General features: G+C 40.5%; 1 protein-coding gene across 18 annotated transcripts in view; it reads right to left on the bottom strand.

Annotated features, from left to right (window-relative positions):
- The window catches only part of PDE1C (phosphodiesterase 1C), a 516,178-nt gene that overhangs the window by 57,007 nt on the left and 440,797 nt on the right, over window positions 1-18,374 (bottom strand). For all 18 annotated transcript variants that reach the window (XM_081080159.1, XM_081080148.1, XM_081080160.1 and 15 more), the window contains 4 exons: window positions 15,147-15,267; window positions 13,288-13,463; window positions 5,348-5,578; window positions 461-538 (listed from right to left, as the gene is read on the bottom strand). In XM_081080159.1, coding sequence (XP_080936285.1) covers window positions 461-538; window positions 5,348-5,578; window positions 13,288-13,463; window positions 15,147-15,267 — 606 coding nt within the window. The remainder of the gene's footprint in view (window positions 1-460; window positions 539-5,347; window positions 5,579-13,287; window positions 13,464-15,146; window positions 15,268-18,374) is intronic.

Genomic DNA, 18,374 nt, shown 5'->3' with positions numbered 1-18,374 from the left:
GGCCTCCCAATATAAAGGTAACACTGCACAGACTTCTGTTTTTGTTTTTAACCAAACATAATAACTCATTAAAGGTAAAAAATGTGAAAACATGGAACATTTCCCATTTATACTGCACAATTCATGATCAAAGACTCATCATATTCCATTCCATTATAATTAGCAAGTCCGGAATCAACTTTTTATAAAGATTACAGTGAAACATGGTAGTGGAAAAGAAAGTATAAAATGAATTTGTGATGGAGAAAGTATGGTGAAGGGTGGAAGGGAAGAAATGCAACGATAATTGTAAATTATTGAAAAAGGGATAACAGTACTCTTTAAATGTAGTGAAGTGTTTTTTCAGGGTATAATATAAGTATACATTAACAATCATTATTTCAATTTTAGGTAGAATTCTAACAAGCTTGCATTAAATTTCACATTTTATGGAAAAATGTAATGAGAATTATGCTCTTACCATCTGTTTTCTTTGAATCATTTCCGACATTGGATTGATCCTTCTTGTCTGCCTTATTTTTGCCATCTTTCAAGTCACCTGCAAGGTAATAAACATGACAAACAGTATATGTAGACACCCAAGGAGGAAGATATAAATATCTTTAAACCTGTCAAGGTAAAAGCATAATTTTAGTTACGAGGGGGTACATGTCTGAGTGTAAACATCCTTTTAACCACGTGTTAGGTCCTAGATATTGGATTGTGATTTGGAAATTAAGATTGAAAATTCCTGTTAAGCAGGGTTGTAGACAACGGTATTTATCTTCCAAGAAAGGTAGTTCAGCTGTATTATTAGGCTGTTGAGTGAGGAAAAGCCTACTTAACTTTTATGTGGTTCAACCTTTTTGTCTGCGAAATGGGGATATTAATATTTACCATAATATATGGATAAATGCATTTAAAGGATTGAATGTGGTATCTGATACATCACTCAATGACAGTTATTATTATTCTAAAACAGAACTATAAAAAGCATTCTAATTAAGGCGCTTGTCAAAATGTAATTTGTAAAAGTTAACTATGCATACAAATGTTGAATGAACATATCCAAAAACTTATTTAATTCATTTATGAAGGAATGAGTGCGATAGTAAGGATAGTTCCAGAAGTATTTAAGGAACTAGATATTTATAGGTATTTTAGAAATTATGTTAAAATAAGATTGTTAGGTTAGAGACAAAACTGGTTATGTCCTACAAGACAATAAAAACATAACCTTTGGAGTTATCTCCCCTACCAGTCAAAAATCTACAAGTTAGCATATAACTTCCCAGTGCCTGGCCTTGACAAAGTAAATGACAAAGTTAAACAGTCATGTTCTTCTAGAGTAGGGATCAGCAAATTATGGCCCCTGAGCATATCTGGCCTGTCATCTTTTTTTGTAAATAAAGTTTTATTGGCACATAGCCACCCCCATTCATTTAAATATTGTCCATGGCTGCTTTCATGCTGCAATGGCAGAGTTGAATAGTTTCAACAGAGATGCACAAAGCCAGGAATATTTACTATCCGGCCCTTCACAGACAAAGTTTTCTGACATCTGCCTAAAATAAATAACCCTTGGGTAGGTCTGTTCAACAACATGCCAGTGTGTCATTGAAAGAACTTGAAACCTACATCATTTTCTTAGCCAATGTCACCCCAATACATTTAATTTAAAAAAGAGAAAAGAAAGAAAGAAAGAAGGAAGGAAGGAAGGAAGGAAGGAAGGAAGGAAGGAAGGAAGGAAGGAAGGAAGGAAGGAAGGAAGGAAGAAAGAAAGAAAGAAAGAAAGAAAGAAAGAAAGAAAGAAAGAAAGAAAGAAAGAAAGAAAGAAAGAAAGAAAGAAAATAGCACCCCTTCCCCCAAGCCTTATTCTCAAGTTTGGGATATTTTTCTTACAATTACTAATGGCAGCTTTTTTTTAAGCCTGCATAAAACTAAGAATACATGACTACTAAAAGACTGGTCCTTACTGAAGCTAAAAGACCATGATCATATTTGCAAACAATTGCAGTGAGCAGGGCTCAAATATGTTTATCTTTGTTGCTTTCTTTGCGCCAGGGAGTGTGCTAAATGCTTTGCTTCATTCAATTCTTATAACAACCCTGCTATAAAGGTGCTATTACTGAGAGGAGTCAACTTCTTAAAAGAGTAATTCACTGAATGACCAATATGTTAAATAACTAACTCACCGAATCACTGAGGTGATTGTCCAAGTTTGAGTTTTTCCTTGACTTCACTGCAGCCTGTCTGTCACGCACTGGTCTGTCCAGCTGTGATGAGTACAGTGGGCTACCTGCCTGCCTGTGTCACATACTACCCCAGGCCCACCTTTGCCCCTAACTGTGCGTATGGGTCTCCCTCTGGCAGCTCAACGGCTCCTCTTATCTACCATAAATCTGGTTTAAGCCATTTGTTGGGCAGTTTTTGATCAAATGGCCAACTAATCTTTCTACGAAATGATTTTACTTAAATCAACTTGTAAAACATTGACATGAAACTCATATCACCTCCATTTCATGGCTATGGAACCTAAAGTATAAATAAATTTACCAGAATATACACGGATGGGTGTGATTCTAGAGGCCAAGTTCTCAACGACTGTATTTTGCAACTTCTATATGAAGTTCAAGCTTCTGCTGACTGTTGCCATTTCTAAATTCCTTTGACCTACAGATTTACAAGTGGTTACCTGATAGTTCAAGACCATTTTTGGCTATGATGTATTCTACAAAGCAAATGCCTTTAATGGAATTTAGCTCAGATTCCTAAGCTAAATTGGGAGTCAAAAAACGGTCCAAGTTTTCTCTTATTCTTAATTCTGAAATGAGACGCATTGGCTGGATGGACTGAAGGGAGGGGAGTCGATTCTGGCCAGGGTGCAAGCAGGAAGATTTTAAGGGAAGGACACAGCCGTCACCCTCTACCAGCACAAATGGTCAAAACAGATAAATTCCTCTGGAGGTACCATAAAGACAGTCTAACTACTGCCTTTTTCTTGTTTTAAAGATGGCAGAGATGAGCTTGAAGACCTTGAGCCTGTCTGTAGTCAAACTAATACCTTGCAGAAAAATGACCTTTCTTTACGAAACGAGCCTTCATACCCCTAATGGACTCTACGTAAGCCTTTTGGATTGCCCTGGACTAGAGCTTTACCCACAGCTGCAGCAGGACCAGGATGTCTTCCAGAAGTCAGCAGGGGTGATTCCATTTGCCAGATGCTAGCCAGCCACCCCTGGCAGCCTGCCTTCTCCTCAGCCAAGGCTGGGGTGGCTGAGGTGGGAAGTGTCTGGATGGAGACCAAAGCTGTGGGAGATCTCAAAACTGCTGATAAGAGACCAAACCCCTAGAATCCTACTTAACCAGTGTCCTTCAGCTCTAACCTGGAAATATCTTGGGCAGCCACAAAGAGGATGCCAGGAAAGTGACACACACTTGTGTGATGATGTTCCTTAAAGAGAACCCATTAGGTAATTTCCCATGGGTTGTGTATGGAGTGATGGTCGACGTGAGCTGTTATTCAATAAACAGGGGGAAACAAAAGAGCCTTTCTGTGCAGTTATAAATCATTTTAATTAGGCTGCTGCAACACAGTCCTGAACCACCATTAGCCTTTCTGATTATTGCTCTAAATTGATTTCTTTTCCCACCTCTCATTTAATACTTAATTTTTAAGGGAAATGGTAGACTATTGTTTACTTTGGGAAATAAGCACACTTGTGAAATCAACCCTGCCTAGGTGAAAACTCAGGCTTCTGCTTTGTTTCTTTCAGGTCCCCCTGCCCCCCACCGTCTTCAAAATCATTGCCACCTCTACCTTTTCTGGGTATTTATTTATACCCCTCTCATAAAATTTGTAACCCTCGTTGTGACTGGCACATTTGTGCTCATTGGTTTCTCTCCCTGACCAGACCAGGAGTTGGCAAACCTGGGCACATGGGCCAAACCTGGCCCCACTGCCTGGTTTTACATTTTTTAAATGATTAGAACTTGATAGGAGATACTAAAATATTGTCTTCTGATTACACGTCTATATGTGTTCATTGTAAAAATACTTGGAGAGAATTGTGCTAAGCCCTTTCCACACGTGTCTCACTTACCCAGGCTATGTAGAATAATAGCTAGCGCACCTGGCTCTACCAAGCAGTTAAGAGAATGAATATCTAAAGAGAGAACTGAAAACCATATCTGGTGTATACTTAATAGTGCTATTTGTTTTACTGTCATCGTTTTTGCTATCATTATTATCAAAAGCTCATGTAGACCAGGCACCTTTTGCAGAAAGGGTGGAAAGTTAAGTAACCTGGCCATGGCCACCAAGGAGTGCGAGGCACAGCTGTGACTTGAATTCAGATCTGTCTGACTGCAAAACTCCATTACCACAACCTGACATTTGAAATCTCCCGAGACGGGACTTCCTGCCTTTCCCCAAACAAGGTAACCAATTCCATGTCCCTGTATCTTAGCTCATCTTGTTCTCTCCAGATGAGGAATCCCTGTCTCCCATGTGACCAGCAAATTTCAGGATATAAAACCCAGCTCAGACATCACCATCTCTCGAAGCTGTCCTTGACATTTACCCAATTGTGCAATCCTCAGACCCAGCAAAGCCAATGTCTCTTTCTTTGCACATGTCCCTTTGGCCCTCCTCACCTGCCATGCCACTGCTGTTACTTACTCACATTGTCCTAGAATGCCTTCTGAGGTTATCTATATCCCCTATGAAATCATGGATTTGTGGCTTTTCCATTTCTAAATCCCCAGTGCCAAGCACAACACTTGGCCTATCATTAATCAATAAATATTCGTTGCATTAAATACAAGAAATCACCACTATATGTACACTATGGTGACCAGCTAATCCCAGTTTGTCTGGAACTGTTCTGGTTTTCCTGTATCCCAGGAAACCCCTCAGTCCCAGGCAAACTGGGACAGCCGGTTACCCTAAAGTATATACCTATTCACGTATATGGACACACACACCAGGAATGGGTCTTAGGCAGACCTGAGGTTCAGCCCTGCTAGAGGGATAGTACATATAGGAGACTGACTTTTCAGTCACCTATTTGGGCAGCAAGCGCTCAGGAATGTGCTGGAATTATCCACAGTAGTTTCCCCAGTGGGCAGGCAGGCACTGGTCACTGGGAAAAAACCCAAAGGAATAAATCTCCCCCACACAGAATGGCCCAGGTGAGCACCTGGCTGCTCCTGATGGGATCCTGATGGGATCCACAGCCCAGACAGCTGGACGACCAGGAAAGCCCTGCCCTGTGAGTTGTCCTCAGAGGTACAGCTGTCTGCCGGTTTCCATTCTCAGGTCATTAACACCCCAAAAAGAGCCTTTCACCAGGGCAATTCTACTCACCATTCTGTTGTTTTTCTCCTGACGACTTTTCAGCTTTGGAGTTTTTCCCATGGGAGTTGTGGCTTTTGTTGGAGCGTGTTCCGTTGACTTGATTCTGAGCTTCCCCAGATGTCTTTTTCTCAGCTTTGCTAGCTGCACCTGCTTCAGCCTGGTTTTTGGCTTCCATTTCCTTTTGTTTCTCCTCTGCAGCCAGACGAGCCTTTTCCTCAGCTTCCTTCTTGGCCTTCTCCTCTGTGTCCATGGCAAGTTAGGAAAGGCATAGAAAAGAGGTCACATCATTCAAGTTGCCTCTTTGGTTGTTCAATAACCAATTATTGGCACTGGTAATTAATACACTAAAATGACCTAAGGTGTCTACTGAGTGTTTCAGGTTAATTCAAGTCAGACTGGCATTTATATTCAGGAAACAAATATAATCGGGTCATGGTGATGTCGTTTTTGAAGAGTGGGTTAGAACAGGGGGCAGAGACAAGGTAATAATAATAATAATAATAATAATAAATAATAAATAAGTATTATAATTGGTATTATTATCATCATCATCATCATCATCATCAATAACTTCTTTTGAGTGTGTCCTTGATGCCAGGTATTATGCTAACTGCTTTTCAAGGATTATTTCCTTTCATTCTCAAAACAACCTTCGGTAGTAGCTACTACTATTGTAACTCTATTTTACAAATGTGGACTTGAGACTTTCCCACAGTCACAGCAAAAACTGGAATCTCATGTGGGCTTGCTTAGGACCTAGTGTTTACACATAGGCTATTGATTATAAAACAAAAAGAGAGGGAAAATAACCACCACTAGAATAATAGTTTCAGTCCACAGTTTGGGGTTTAAAAGTAGGCAGAGGATAATTAAGCCTTTCAAGAAACGCGATCTGTAAACTGTCCACAGATGAAAGGTGGCCTCTAGTTTAGTCAGGTACCTGGTCTATGTCTTCCCCTTTAATGACAGGACGTCAGCTTTGTTTCCAATGCGGTTGAGTGTGAAAGGGCGTGGCTCTTTACTTAATTAAAAACATACCGTAACTGTATTTGGTCATGTATTTATGAAAAGATGGGCTGATTTATTTAACTAGTATTTGCTGGGCAGCTAGAGCGTCAAGTACCCTTTTCGGCACTGGGCACACGGCAGCAAACAGACTTACGGAGTAGAGAAGACCATCATTAAGTAAACAAATCACTAAGATAATTTCAGATGATGAAAAGGGCTTTGCAAAAATGTTAAGCACAATAATATGATAGAGCATGATCAGCCTAAGGGAGCGACGTGGCATTGGATAAGGAGGTGACATTTGACCCAATTGTGAATGACAAATTGCTGGCCATCCCATAAATCAGGGAAAAGAGCCTTCCAGGCAGAGGAAATAAAAAAATGCAAGGCCATGAGGCAGGAATGAGCTTGGTACGCTCTAGAAACATTGAGTTGGTCAGTGTGGCTAAAGTAAATTTAGTAGGGGTTAATGACAGATGAGACAGTCAAATGACCAAGGACATGCAGGGTTGAGATCATGCAGGACTTTGGAGGCAGTGAAGGGGAGCTGGGTTGTAGAAAACAACATACACGGAAGGCACCTAACAGAGCCAAATCCTCCCTTAAGGTCCGGAGACTCACCCGCTTAACAGCCAATTCACTCCAAAGGCCCTCCACACTGTGCCACCAACCGCCACTATGAAAAGCACTATTGAATTTTGTCTCTATATGTGTGAACAATGTCCTATACCTCATTATCTGGGGTCCTCTTTATTTCCTTTGGTCTGGACAAAAGCTGACTTTCATAGACTACAAGTTTATTTTTAACCTAATGGGGACCAGAGTGGTTATGCATGTGATGTTTCCCTTTGATTTAGCTGCTAAAGAGCACAAAGCCAAAATGGGGTCCCAGTCCACATCCTCATGGGGCTTCACGGTATTGTATTTTGTGGGTTCTAGCACCTCTGGCTTCATTTCACTTTTCCTGTCCTTACATTTGCCTGGCTTAGATGTCCTCCTTGACACATTATGAGATTTTCATTCATTCCTTCATTGATTTGTCCATCCACCCATCCAAACCAATATCCTGGCCTTACGCCAGACCAAATAAATCAGACTCTGGAGGGAGAGGGACAAGAATAGGACATTTTAAGTGATCTCCAGATGATTCTAATACGCAGTCAGAGTTAACAAGCATGGATTCAAAGTTTAAATGACTGCCATTCAATATTTTGCGCCATTCTACCGCCTAACAGGATGAATTTATAATTTGCAATGAAAAAGGAAAAGAAAGATTTCTTTACAAAGTGCCATAATTATGTGCATATATGCTATAATATGTCTTCTGGCTCTTCCAGAAAGGTACAACTAAAGAGTACAAGAATGTCCTTGCAAAAGAGATGGCACTCTCAGTAGATACCAGGGCCACAGAAGGCCCACTAGAGTGTTCATCCAGATGTCCTCTCATTCTTCTGCAGTGCCCCAAGGACAAAGGTCTAACGTCATCTCCATCCCTGAATTCCAGTACTTGGTACCATGCCTGGCACGTAGCAGATACTCATGGAGTATCTGTTTACTAAATGAAATGGACACAATGGTTGTGAGTCACCCCACCTGCCATGAACCAGACTTGTACACATTCCATCATCAGCAATCTAGACTGGCGTAAAACACAGAAAGTATACAAACTCTGAAGTCCTGCCCTGAGAGAATCAGCCATTTGACAAATGTTAGTTTCCTTAACTACTAATGTAGGTGAGTAAACAGATGACTATTTTTACTACACAGAGAGGGAAATTGAGGCATGGGGAAGGAGAATTCATTCACACTCAGGTTTCAGGTAAAATAATTTCTAATCCCTGCACTGAACCCCCACTGAATCTGTGGCAAACTTTCAAAATATCCCCAAGATAAAAACGATTTTGATTAAAAACTGAAGGTGTGCAAGTCCGGTTTGCTACAAGAGAGCCTAAAATATGTCTGAGCAAGAAAAATTCCTTTGACAACTGAGTCAGACCAATTTTCTATGGGAAGTCTAGCAAAAATATAACTGGGAGGGGGTACATTTCAGAAGCAAATCTGTTTTTGCTCAACTACAGCTGACAGCCGGCAATTAATAATTAAATTACTGAATGGTAGCTCCTACGACAACTCCCAACTCCAAGATGAGCCAGCCCCACTGTATGGTTCCTTTCCCTGCAGAAATTGTGCTCCACGGGTAGCTCTGCGATGCCCTTCAACTTCTCTACTCCCATCTCTTGCTCCTGTTTCTAAAATATCTGATATTGGTGTGATCAATGATCAGCACCCAAATTGGTACCACTCAAAAGAAGTAGACAGAAACAAACAAACTCATCAATAAGTGAATAGAAAATAAATCAATAGGAGCGAGGTCTGTTCCACTGTAATCAGATTCCCTTATATATACCTGGTGGAATTATTAATATAAATAAAATTGCCATACAATGAGAGAAAAGTAGGTGAAAGCACAGTGAATCCGTAACGTGCTGACATGTCCCAACGATAGCTTGTATACAGAGAAGTCATTTCTCGGGTCTGAGATTCAACAAGCTTGGCAGTCCTGGGCTTCTAGTCTAGCAGAAAGCAGATGCGCGGTTCAATCCCATTTCAGACTCTATGCTGGTGTGACTCATTACGAAATGGCCAAAAGCAAATAGCGAAAGAGTTAAGGTAGAGCCTTCATGATCCACGAATTACATTCCTTCTGAGAACTGGTTCTATCTCACACTGAATGTCTGTACAGTTTTGGAGAAATGCATCGATTTCTTTATTTAATTTGCCCTGCTGAATAATGATATCATAGGCTCTTGGTCAAAAGGGTATCGGGTTAGTTATCCCTTGACATAATTTTCTAAAATGCCTATTTAAACTACTTACAAACAGACACAGGGAAAGAAAAAGACAGAAACTGACTAACTGAAAAAAACAACCAAAATACTATATGAATTTTTAATAGTCAACTCTCAATTATATACAAGAACAACAGAAAGTTACTTCTAGACATCAAAGGACTCAGAAGGTATTCCCACAGGACCTTACTAAGTGCTCCAGCTGACAGAAAAGTTCAATTGTATTAAAAACTCAAGAATGAGGAAAATATAGTAATGATGGACAATAAAACTAGTACATCTTTGTGTTTAAAAAAATTGTTCAGCTAGATATAAAATAATGCATATATTAAAAATAATATTAAAGGATGGGTTAATTATAAAATAATTTACTTATAATCACCTAGATTGGAAATCTCATATTTTTTCAATCAAAACTGAGTGAATGTGGAAGTTAAAATTCAATAAATTTCTCAGCATTTGCAAAGGAGTATCACTATGTACTGTTTCATATTTACATTGATAGGAACATAATTCAATAAAAATGTAATGCTTATCTCTAGTAAAATAAAAATAGGATGTATTAAAAAAAAGACCATAAACAAAGCTAAAAGGCATATGACAAACTGGGGTAGAACAGAAATTGCAAGATACTTTGTCAACTAAAGAACTACCATCTTTAAGATATAAAGAGTTATTATGAATCAATAATAAAAATATAATCATTTTAATAACAAAAATAAATATGGGGAAATACAGGGAAATAGGCACACTTACCATGTTTCTACAGGGAGAGAATGTTGGTTAAAAAAAATTCCAGAGAGAAATTTGATAATATATATCAAGAGCTTTAAAAATGTTTCATTTACTTTGACCAAGGAATTCCATGTCTAGAAATTTATCCTAGACAAATAATCAGAGGGAGGCTTAAAGACTTTTGACTTGTATGTTCATAACAACATTATATAAAATAATGAAGAGCTGGAAATAAAATGCTCAGTAATAAAGGGATGGTTCAACTATGAAATGACATACAATGGAACCATTTAAATTATACTTTCTAAGAATATTCAGTATCAGGATAAAATGTTCAAAGTAGAGTTAGAAAAGTAAAATACAAGATGATAATATACTATGACCCCAATTTATGGGGAAAATTTTACATATATGTATATATGTACATATATATATACTAAAAAGAATTACATCAGAATTTCAATAATAGTTATATCTGACTAGAGAGATGAGTGGTTTTTTAATTTTCTTATATATATATATATATATATATATATATATATATATATATATATATATGAGTTTTTATTTATAGTTCAGAATTATGACCTAAACACATATTATCCTTACACCAGAAAAAAATGGTTTAAAAAATATTAAATACTGAATGGAAATTGATTGATATTGACCAGACTTGCAAATTGTTATACCAACACATTCTTGCTTGGGAATAATGACTTCCAGTCTGAGAGCTATAAAAAATACTGATTTAATCTTTCCTGGCAACTGTGGGTTCTGGTCTACCTAGCTTTGTGAATCAGATTGGTTAATAAAACCAAGACTTTAGATCCAATCCCATTTCTGTTCAGTTTAATAACAACATATGTTCAAGTGCCCCATGCAGGGAAGCTTTCTTGAAATCAGAGATTTTGGGGGGACAAAAAGAACAAAGAGCACAACAGCCTGGGATAATCAAGTACTGATCACTAACAGAAACTGATCACTAACAGAAAAACAGATGTAAACCGATGGTTCTTAACACCCATCCAACAGTCAACAGCATTACCGGGAGGCTGAACGTGTTACAAAATAACAGTTACAGGTTGCTACTTTACCACCATCTTCTTAACTGCATCCAAACCTCTAACTTTCTTTTCCGGTTTTTAAAAGAAACCGCTAACACATACAGGCAACGAACTGCATGCGGGCTCTGTCCTCACCTCTTTACATAAATTATTTCTGTTCTTTGCATCAACTTTGTGATGTGCATTATCATTCCCCCAAATGAAATTTTCTCAAAGAATCTACCTGAATTTCCCAAAGAGCACAAGGCATGGGGTAGGGAGTCAATTCTCCCCAACAAGTGAAATTACTCCATTACAGGCCGCCCTGGAGAGTAGAAATAGTACAACTTCAACTCCTCTGAGAAAAGAAAGAGACAGACACCTCTCTTATAAAAAGGAGGTAGGGCAAACATCATTATGAAATACCACCCCCATCTTTCAAAAGAAGAATTCTATCCTCATGGACAGGCCAAGTGGACCCCCAGCCTTCAAGCTTCTCCACTGACCTTGAACAACACTCTGTCCTATCCCACTTGGAAAGCCAAACTATTCTCCCACAAAAATACACAGAACCAGGCTCTGTGCCTAGGTCCATCCCCTTTCTCCCTGTTCTCCATTTCTACGTACAACACCTTCAGGGCTCAAGCCCAGCCATCCTTCACGTCCTGGCTACTAGCTGCCTTTTCAAACACCGCACTCAGCGTTAGAGACAAGTCCTTTTATGCTTCCACAATGGCTTAAGCATATCTCTATCAGCATGCCTAATGGATTTAAAAATGATTAGCTGTTTATTTACCTGTCCTTCTCAAAGGGCTAGTTTTCTCCTGGTAAAGAAACTGGCTCATGCTCCCTCAGGTGATTAGTTTCAGAAGGCAATTTTAGTAAGCCAGATAATTGCAAACAAATTATTTTGAAGTACGTCTTTATATTGGGTGTTGTCAGGAATTGGGTTTTCAAGTGTAATGAGTGTAATTGATTATAAGCGGTGCTTCCTTGGAGATGAGGCAGTAGCTGTCATCTCTGCTTGCAACGCCTGCCAGCAGGGAGGATTTAAATGTTGAAGGCATCCGAAGGAACTGTGAAAGGCTGCTTTTAAAATATGGACGAGGCGCTGGCTTCCTCCATAGCTCAGTGCAACATCGGTCCTGAAATGGTAAGGGCCCAACGAGACCTTAAAAGCACCATAAATACAAATGCTTTGCCCCACCTGAAATGAGCAGCCCCCTGGACAGGATTCTGTGGATAAGTCACAGTGGTTGGCCTTTGCATAACTCCAACTCCAAGTGAAGTGCCTTCTCTCCTGTATTAGCAGCAACCTCCCAATGTATGAGGGACCAAGACTGCCAGAACATGCTCTCCCAGCCATTCTTACTCTTCTCACTTGTGCAGACGCTGGGTGGATAAAAGTATGGGACATGTGTTTTGGGACCTGAGGGACATTCGGGTCTGGTGGGTGCTGATGATGAGTGCGAACTCCATTCTTCCTTTGAAATGAAATCTATAGTAGTATCCCCTCCCTCCAGGAGACTGTGAGCTTTTATGATAAGGATGTGTGTTACTCATCTCTGCACCCTCGGTATGGAGTACAGAGCCTGGCACACAGCAGGTACTCAATAGATGTTAGCCAAAAAACAAAAATAAAAAATAAAAATGGCTGGTGTGGAAGGTTTGCCTCCACAAACCCATTGGAATCAGCTCCCTCTGAGCACCAAAAGCCAACCATGTCCCTGTCTTTCCTGATCTGAATTTTGATGATGTTTGCTTCTGCAGATTTCTGTTTACCTGCAGATTACCTTCATCTCAGCAGATCAGTCTGAGTAATGACTGAAAGGAAACTGTAAACATCAAAGAAATAGAAAATGCACGTAAGGAAATTACAACTCCTTCTGTCTCAACATAATGGCAGAGGTGGCGATTGGCCAGGCTTTGCTTAGATAAAAGCAGACCTAAAGGCTTTATAATTGTGCCACGTGATAGGAAATGAGAATGACAAGATGGTCTAGCAGAAGCCAAGAAATAACAACACCCATCCGCTGTGCGACCTTCATACCAAGAAGAGTGTAGTCATAGAGCATCAAGCTCTCACTGTCCGGCGGCGTGGCGGTCTGCATCCATCCCTCTATCGCGCAATGAGTTTTAGATATAATGAAGGGCAAAAGAGGGCAGGTGCTACCATTCAGCAATTTGGATCTACACCGTGAGATTCTACTTCCTGTGCACCACCTATGAATCAGGGGGCACAATGCCTTGGTTCGTGAGTGGGTGCCGAGTGGGTGGGCCACGCCTTCTGGAACATTCCCCAATGGCAGCTTACCTTTGGGTACCTTGGCCCTCCATCGCTCCCGATTGATGTGCACCACCTCAGTCCAAGTGGCTTTAAAACTCTTATAGTCAACAGGGATGACGGAGTTGTTGATTGGGGCGCTTCCTTCGGACCCAGCGCTCTTGACACCTGACCGCTTTGCATCTGCTACACTGATACTGTTCAAACTGGAGGATGAAACAAACAAACAAACAAATCACAGCAAACAGGAGGGTTAGTGTCTGCAAAAGGCATGCCCACGCGCAAGCCCAAATGAGAAGTGGTTTGCACTCATCAAGTTCCTGCCAGGAAATTCCTGGGTCCTAAGGTTTGTAAGTCTTCTTTTCCATAGGTGATAGGTGGGAAATTCTGTATTTTCAGCAAGAAAAAAAATCAATATTTCAGCCTTCCGAGTATCGTTCTTCCCCATATTTCTCATCTGTTCATTGGTATCCTCTTTTTCAATATGACTAGAATCCTCTACATGAGGATTTTCTGTCTTCAACTTTCTGAAATTAACGAATTTGAATGCAGACTTCAACTTGATTCCACAGTTCACCCACCTGCTCCCACACTGCCCACTGTTCCAAGTTAACCTACCACTTAGGTCTTCTTTCTCTCCTGCCCTGCCTCCCCCTGCACTCAGGAGCCTCTGAGCCCAGGATCCCCAAGGCCAGGGTAAGCTGATTTCCTTATGTTCCTATTCCTGGGGGAAGGGAGAGGGGCAGAGATAGCTTGGACACTAGTCGTGCAAGAGTCCTTTCCTTTTTTTTAATATCAGTATTACTTGACACTTGAAACATGGGCAACTTTGCAAATTTAGAAAGTGCCATCCTTCTGGCTAACTTTACAGAAAAGTATCACACACTTGCAGGTGGCCAAAGCAGTGACTGACATGAATGCAAACCCACTGAATAACACCTGAGGCTGACCAGACAAGCAGAGCACGTTTCAGCCCTGTGCTTGCAGAGCTGTGGGCCTGTGGCACTCAGGCAGGCGCTTCGGCTGTGGCTGGGTCCATCCACCTTGAGCGTTCCTGGGATCCCACTCTCCTAACGTTCCTCTTGTCTTCCCTGCTCCCAATTTACTGCTTCTGTTGCTCTTTTCCTCTCTTTTTCCTATTCAATCTATTTCTCTCCTTTCTTCTTTATGACAAACTCCAACGTTTTGCATGGATGAAGAGGAGAGGGGTAGCCGTAGGAGTAACTATCAGTAGTATGACCAATAAAGACTAAGTGTTAGCTTTATTGTAGCTGCTAGCACTTCCTCTGTGCTGGGCTTTGTTATGCGGGCTTTCCTTAGACTGAATAGCTCCTTTAACCCTCCCTGCAACCAATGAGCATGATAATCAACATTTTCTCAGAGAGGGAAACTGAGGCAACTTGCCTGAGATTGCACAGCTAATAAGAATGTCAGCAGGATGTTTAACCCCACCATAAGCAAAGACACCACAAGAGAAAATGGTAGTGTGCGGTGGAGGGAGCTTATACCGGGTACCTGCCAGTCATGACTTAGACACTGGTCACCCCCTTACAGGCCATGTTGGGGAGTATAAATAGTACATCTTCAATTCCCCTGAGAAAAGAAAGAGGCAGACACCTTTCTTACCATGTTTTCCCGAAAATAAGACCTAACCAGAAAATAAGCCCTAGCATGATTTTTCAGGACAACATCCCCTAAACATAAGCCCTAATGCATCTTTTGGAGCAAAAAGTAATATAAGACCAGGTCTTATTTTTGAGGAAACACGGTATGAAAAGGAGGTAGGGCAAACATCATTATGAAATACCACCCTCATCCCTTCCAAAAGAAAAATTCTATCCTCATGGACAGGCCAAGCTGACCCCCAGCCTTCAAGCTTCTCCACTGACCTTGAACGCCTTTGTCCTGTCCCACCAGTTTGGGAGGTTTCATCAATTAATGGATTCACAATCTTGTCCGTCATGTCCGTGAGCACAGTGAAGGTGGGTTCTACGATGAAGTCAATAAAACCTGCAGAAAAACAGTAGTGCCTCAGAGAACCTATGTATTAACCTGGGTCTTTCCATCTCTCCTCATGGGAACTGATGAGTCTTATCCTTCTTTTAAAACTCATCAACAAAGGAGCTCCAGATCAGATTAGGAGTGAGTAGGTTGGTTTTATTCATTTAATATATTCCTTGATTTGCATATCATGAGTCAGCTCCATTTCTCCTACATAATTTTCCTATGACTTTTTAGTATATAGTTCAATAAAGTGCTTAAAAGATATTAATTCAACATCCACTCTGCAACAAATGCCATGATGGGTGCTGCATAAAAGACTAAGATGTATAACATAAACTGCCTGCCTTCAGGAGTTTTTAGGAGAGATTAATGAGCACAAAAAAATGACCCCTAGAGTACATGGAGAGGGCCAAAGGGGAAGCCCCAATAAAGGCCTTTGGAAAGATAAGTTTGAGAGGGCTGCAAACAGCTTCATGGAGGTTGTGATATTTGTGCTAATCCCTACAGCTATTCACTCTGGTGGGAAGTGGGGGGCGGCAAGGGGTGGAATAAGCAAAGCAACAAGAATAGGAATAAATGCAGGATGTGTGTGAGGGCTTAGGGATTCTTTTGTGGTCAGATAGAGAAAGCCTGGGAAGGCAGGTCACCATCAGCTCAGAGAGGGAGGTTCCTAAGTGTCGAGCTAAGGGGTTGGGACTTAGATGGGCACTAGAAGCCTCTTGAGATGTTTGGGCAGCATCATAATAAGATTTTTTAAATGGTCTTTAGGGAAACTAATCTGGCAAGAAGGATGGGAAGGGAGACAGTAGGAGAGGCTGAGTCTGGGGAAATCATTTTAGAAGAAGTTGCAGTAACTCAAAGGAAAGGTAAGAATGGCAGGATCCAGGGCCATGTGAGTGGGCATGGAAAAGAGGCACAGATACAGACACAACAGGAGGTGGTCCTGTGGCTAGGTGGGACCTGTCGGAGACCTCCAATAGCAAAGCAGAGAAGACACGGAAAATGGGGGAGAAAAACTCAGATGGGCTCAGTCTTAGATCTGCTGACTTTGAGGTACAGGGGACACAGCTGGATGGGAGACGGTCAATAGAATTGGAAAAAACAGTTGGAAACTGGGAGACGCTTCAGATCTGGAACTGTATCTTTGAGAGATGGCCATGCTGGGGAGATAGTTGATGTTGGGCTAGAATGACTGTCTCAACAACTCAAAAATACCCAAGTGTTCTGAAGCATCAGAAGAAAATAGATGAGCTGGAACCACTGGTGACAATTCATTACGCAGCCACATAAAGATGGTAGGAAATGAAATACCAAAGGAAATGTGGTATTTGGAAATACGTAAATGCTTATTTGGTTTTCGCAATGACTGAAGTAGAGGTGATACTGGAATTTAATGCCCAGCAGTGAAGATGCTGAAGGTCCTATAACGTAATTGGCAAAACAAGAATTGCCCCAATCTACTATAACAGTATCCTGGTAAGAAACACTGAATTGTAGTAAATTCCAGCATAATTTTAAGTGGAAACTGTAGTGTCTGTTGACACTATTTTCACCTTTTTTTTCTTACAACTTAAACTCAACATGTCTAAATCAGAACTGTTTTTGCTTTCCCTCCAGTTCTTATAAATGGTACCATGGTGCAGCCACTTAATCTAGATTCTGCATTTACCTTAGCTTTGGGTACAGCCAAATCCTTAATGTCTTGTATGCCACTTCTGTCCTGGAGCGTCCCTGTACTACCTTAATTCTGCCACTCATCTCTTCCCTGTAATCCTGCAAGAATCACCCAGCTGGTTTCCTTGCTTCTGGTCTTACACAAAACCCTCCAATTAATCCTCCATGCTACTGATAAAGAAATCTTTTAAAAACAGGAGTTGGCAAACTTTTTCTGTAAAGGGCCAGATGGTAAATATTTTAGGTTCCATGTGCCGTATCTATGACAACGCCTTCTCTCTGCCACTGTAGTACAAAAGCCACCATCAACAATATACAGACGAATGAGCTTAGCTATGTTGTAATAAAACTTTATTTACAAGACCAAGTAGTGGGCCAGAGTTAGTCCATAGGCTGTTGTTTGCTGACTCTTGTTCTAAAATATCAATTTATACACATTTTTAGCCCTACTTAAAATTCTTTAGCTATACTCTCATTTCCCACAGGAAAGTACACAGCACAAACAATTCTTAATGTAATATGTAATCTGGGCCTGATTTTCTCTCCAAACATGTCCCTTCCTTCATTCTACTCCCTACCCTCTGTGCCAGCCATATAGAACTGTTTATAATCCCCTGACCATACCAGACTGTTTTAAATTGCCCTGCTTAATGCACGCTAATCCCTTGTCTGAAATGCCCTTCCAGCTGTCCCTAACACACCTCTAACACATATCACCATTTGCCTAGCCACTGACTACTTATCTCTTAGGACTAAACTAAAATATTACCCCTCAACAAGTCTTTCTGGGTCTAATAGTTCACACACTGTTCTGTACCCAATGACAGCACAGACAAAATTCTACCTTAGCACCTTAATACTCCAACAGATTTTGTTTTCATAACATCTTGCCCACCATCCAATACTGGTTCGATGTCTTTGGGAGCAGGTCCCATGTATAATTTGTTTTTGTTTTGTTTTTATAACACCTATTATAGTGCCTAGCAGTGTCCTACATCTAACAGGGACTTAATATATTATTATGGAAAAAAATGAATAAGTACTCAAAACACGCAGAACAAAATATCAATAAGTCCTTGTTGAATTTATTTTTTGAACAATTTCAGACTCTTCCTAAGTAGAGAGTACTGATGACATTTAATTTATCTATGACACTGGTACTTTCATATCTGAGGATTTTTGGAATACATATATATATTATGGTACAAAAGGTAGTAACAGTACAAAAGTTATCCTAAACAAAACAAAGAAAATAGGAGATGCTATAAAGTTTTTAAGAAGGGAGGGAGGGAAGGAGGGAAGAAGGAATGAAGGCAAGAAGGAATGAAGAAACGAAAGAAGAAAGGAAGGAAGGAAAGAAGGAAGGAAAAGAGAGAGGAAGGGAGGGAAGAAGGGAGAAAAGAAAGGAAACATTCAAAAAGAGGCATTCCTGGAAGTGA

Source organism: Rhinolophus hipposideros, assembly GCF_964194185.1.
Source record: "Rhinolophus hipposideros genome assembly, chromosome: 18".
Lineage (NCBI taxonomy): Eukaryota > Metazoa > Chordata > Mammalia > Chiroptera > Rhinolophidae > Rhinolophus > Rhinolophus hipposideros.
The sequence above is the reverse complement of the archived record's forward strand: the minus strand, read 5'-3'. Positions and strand labels throughout refer to the sequence as shown.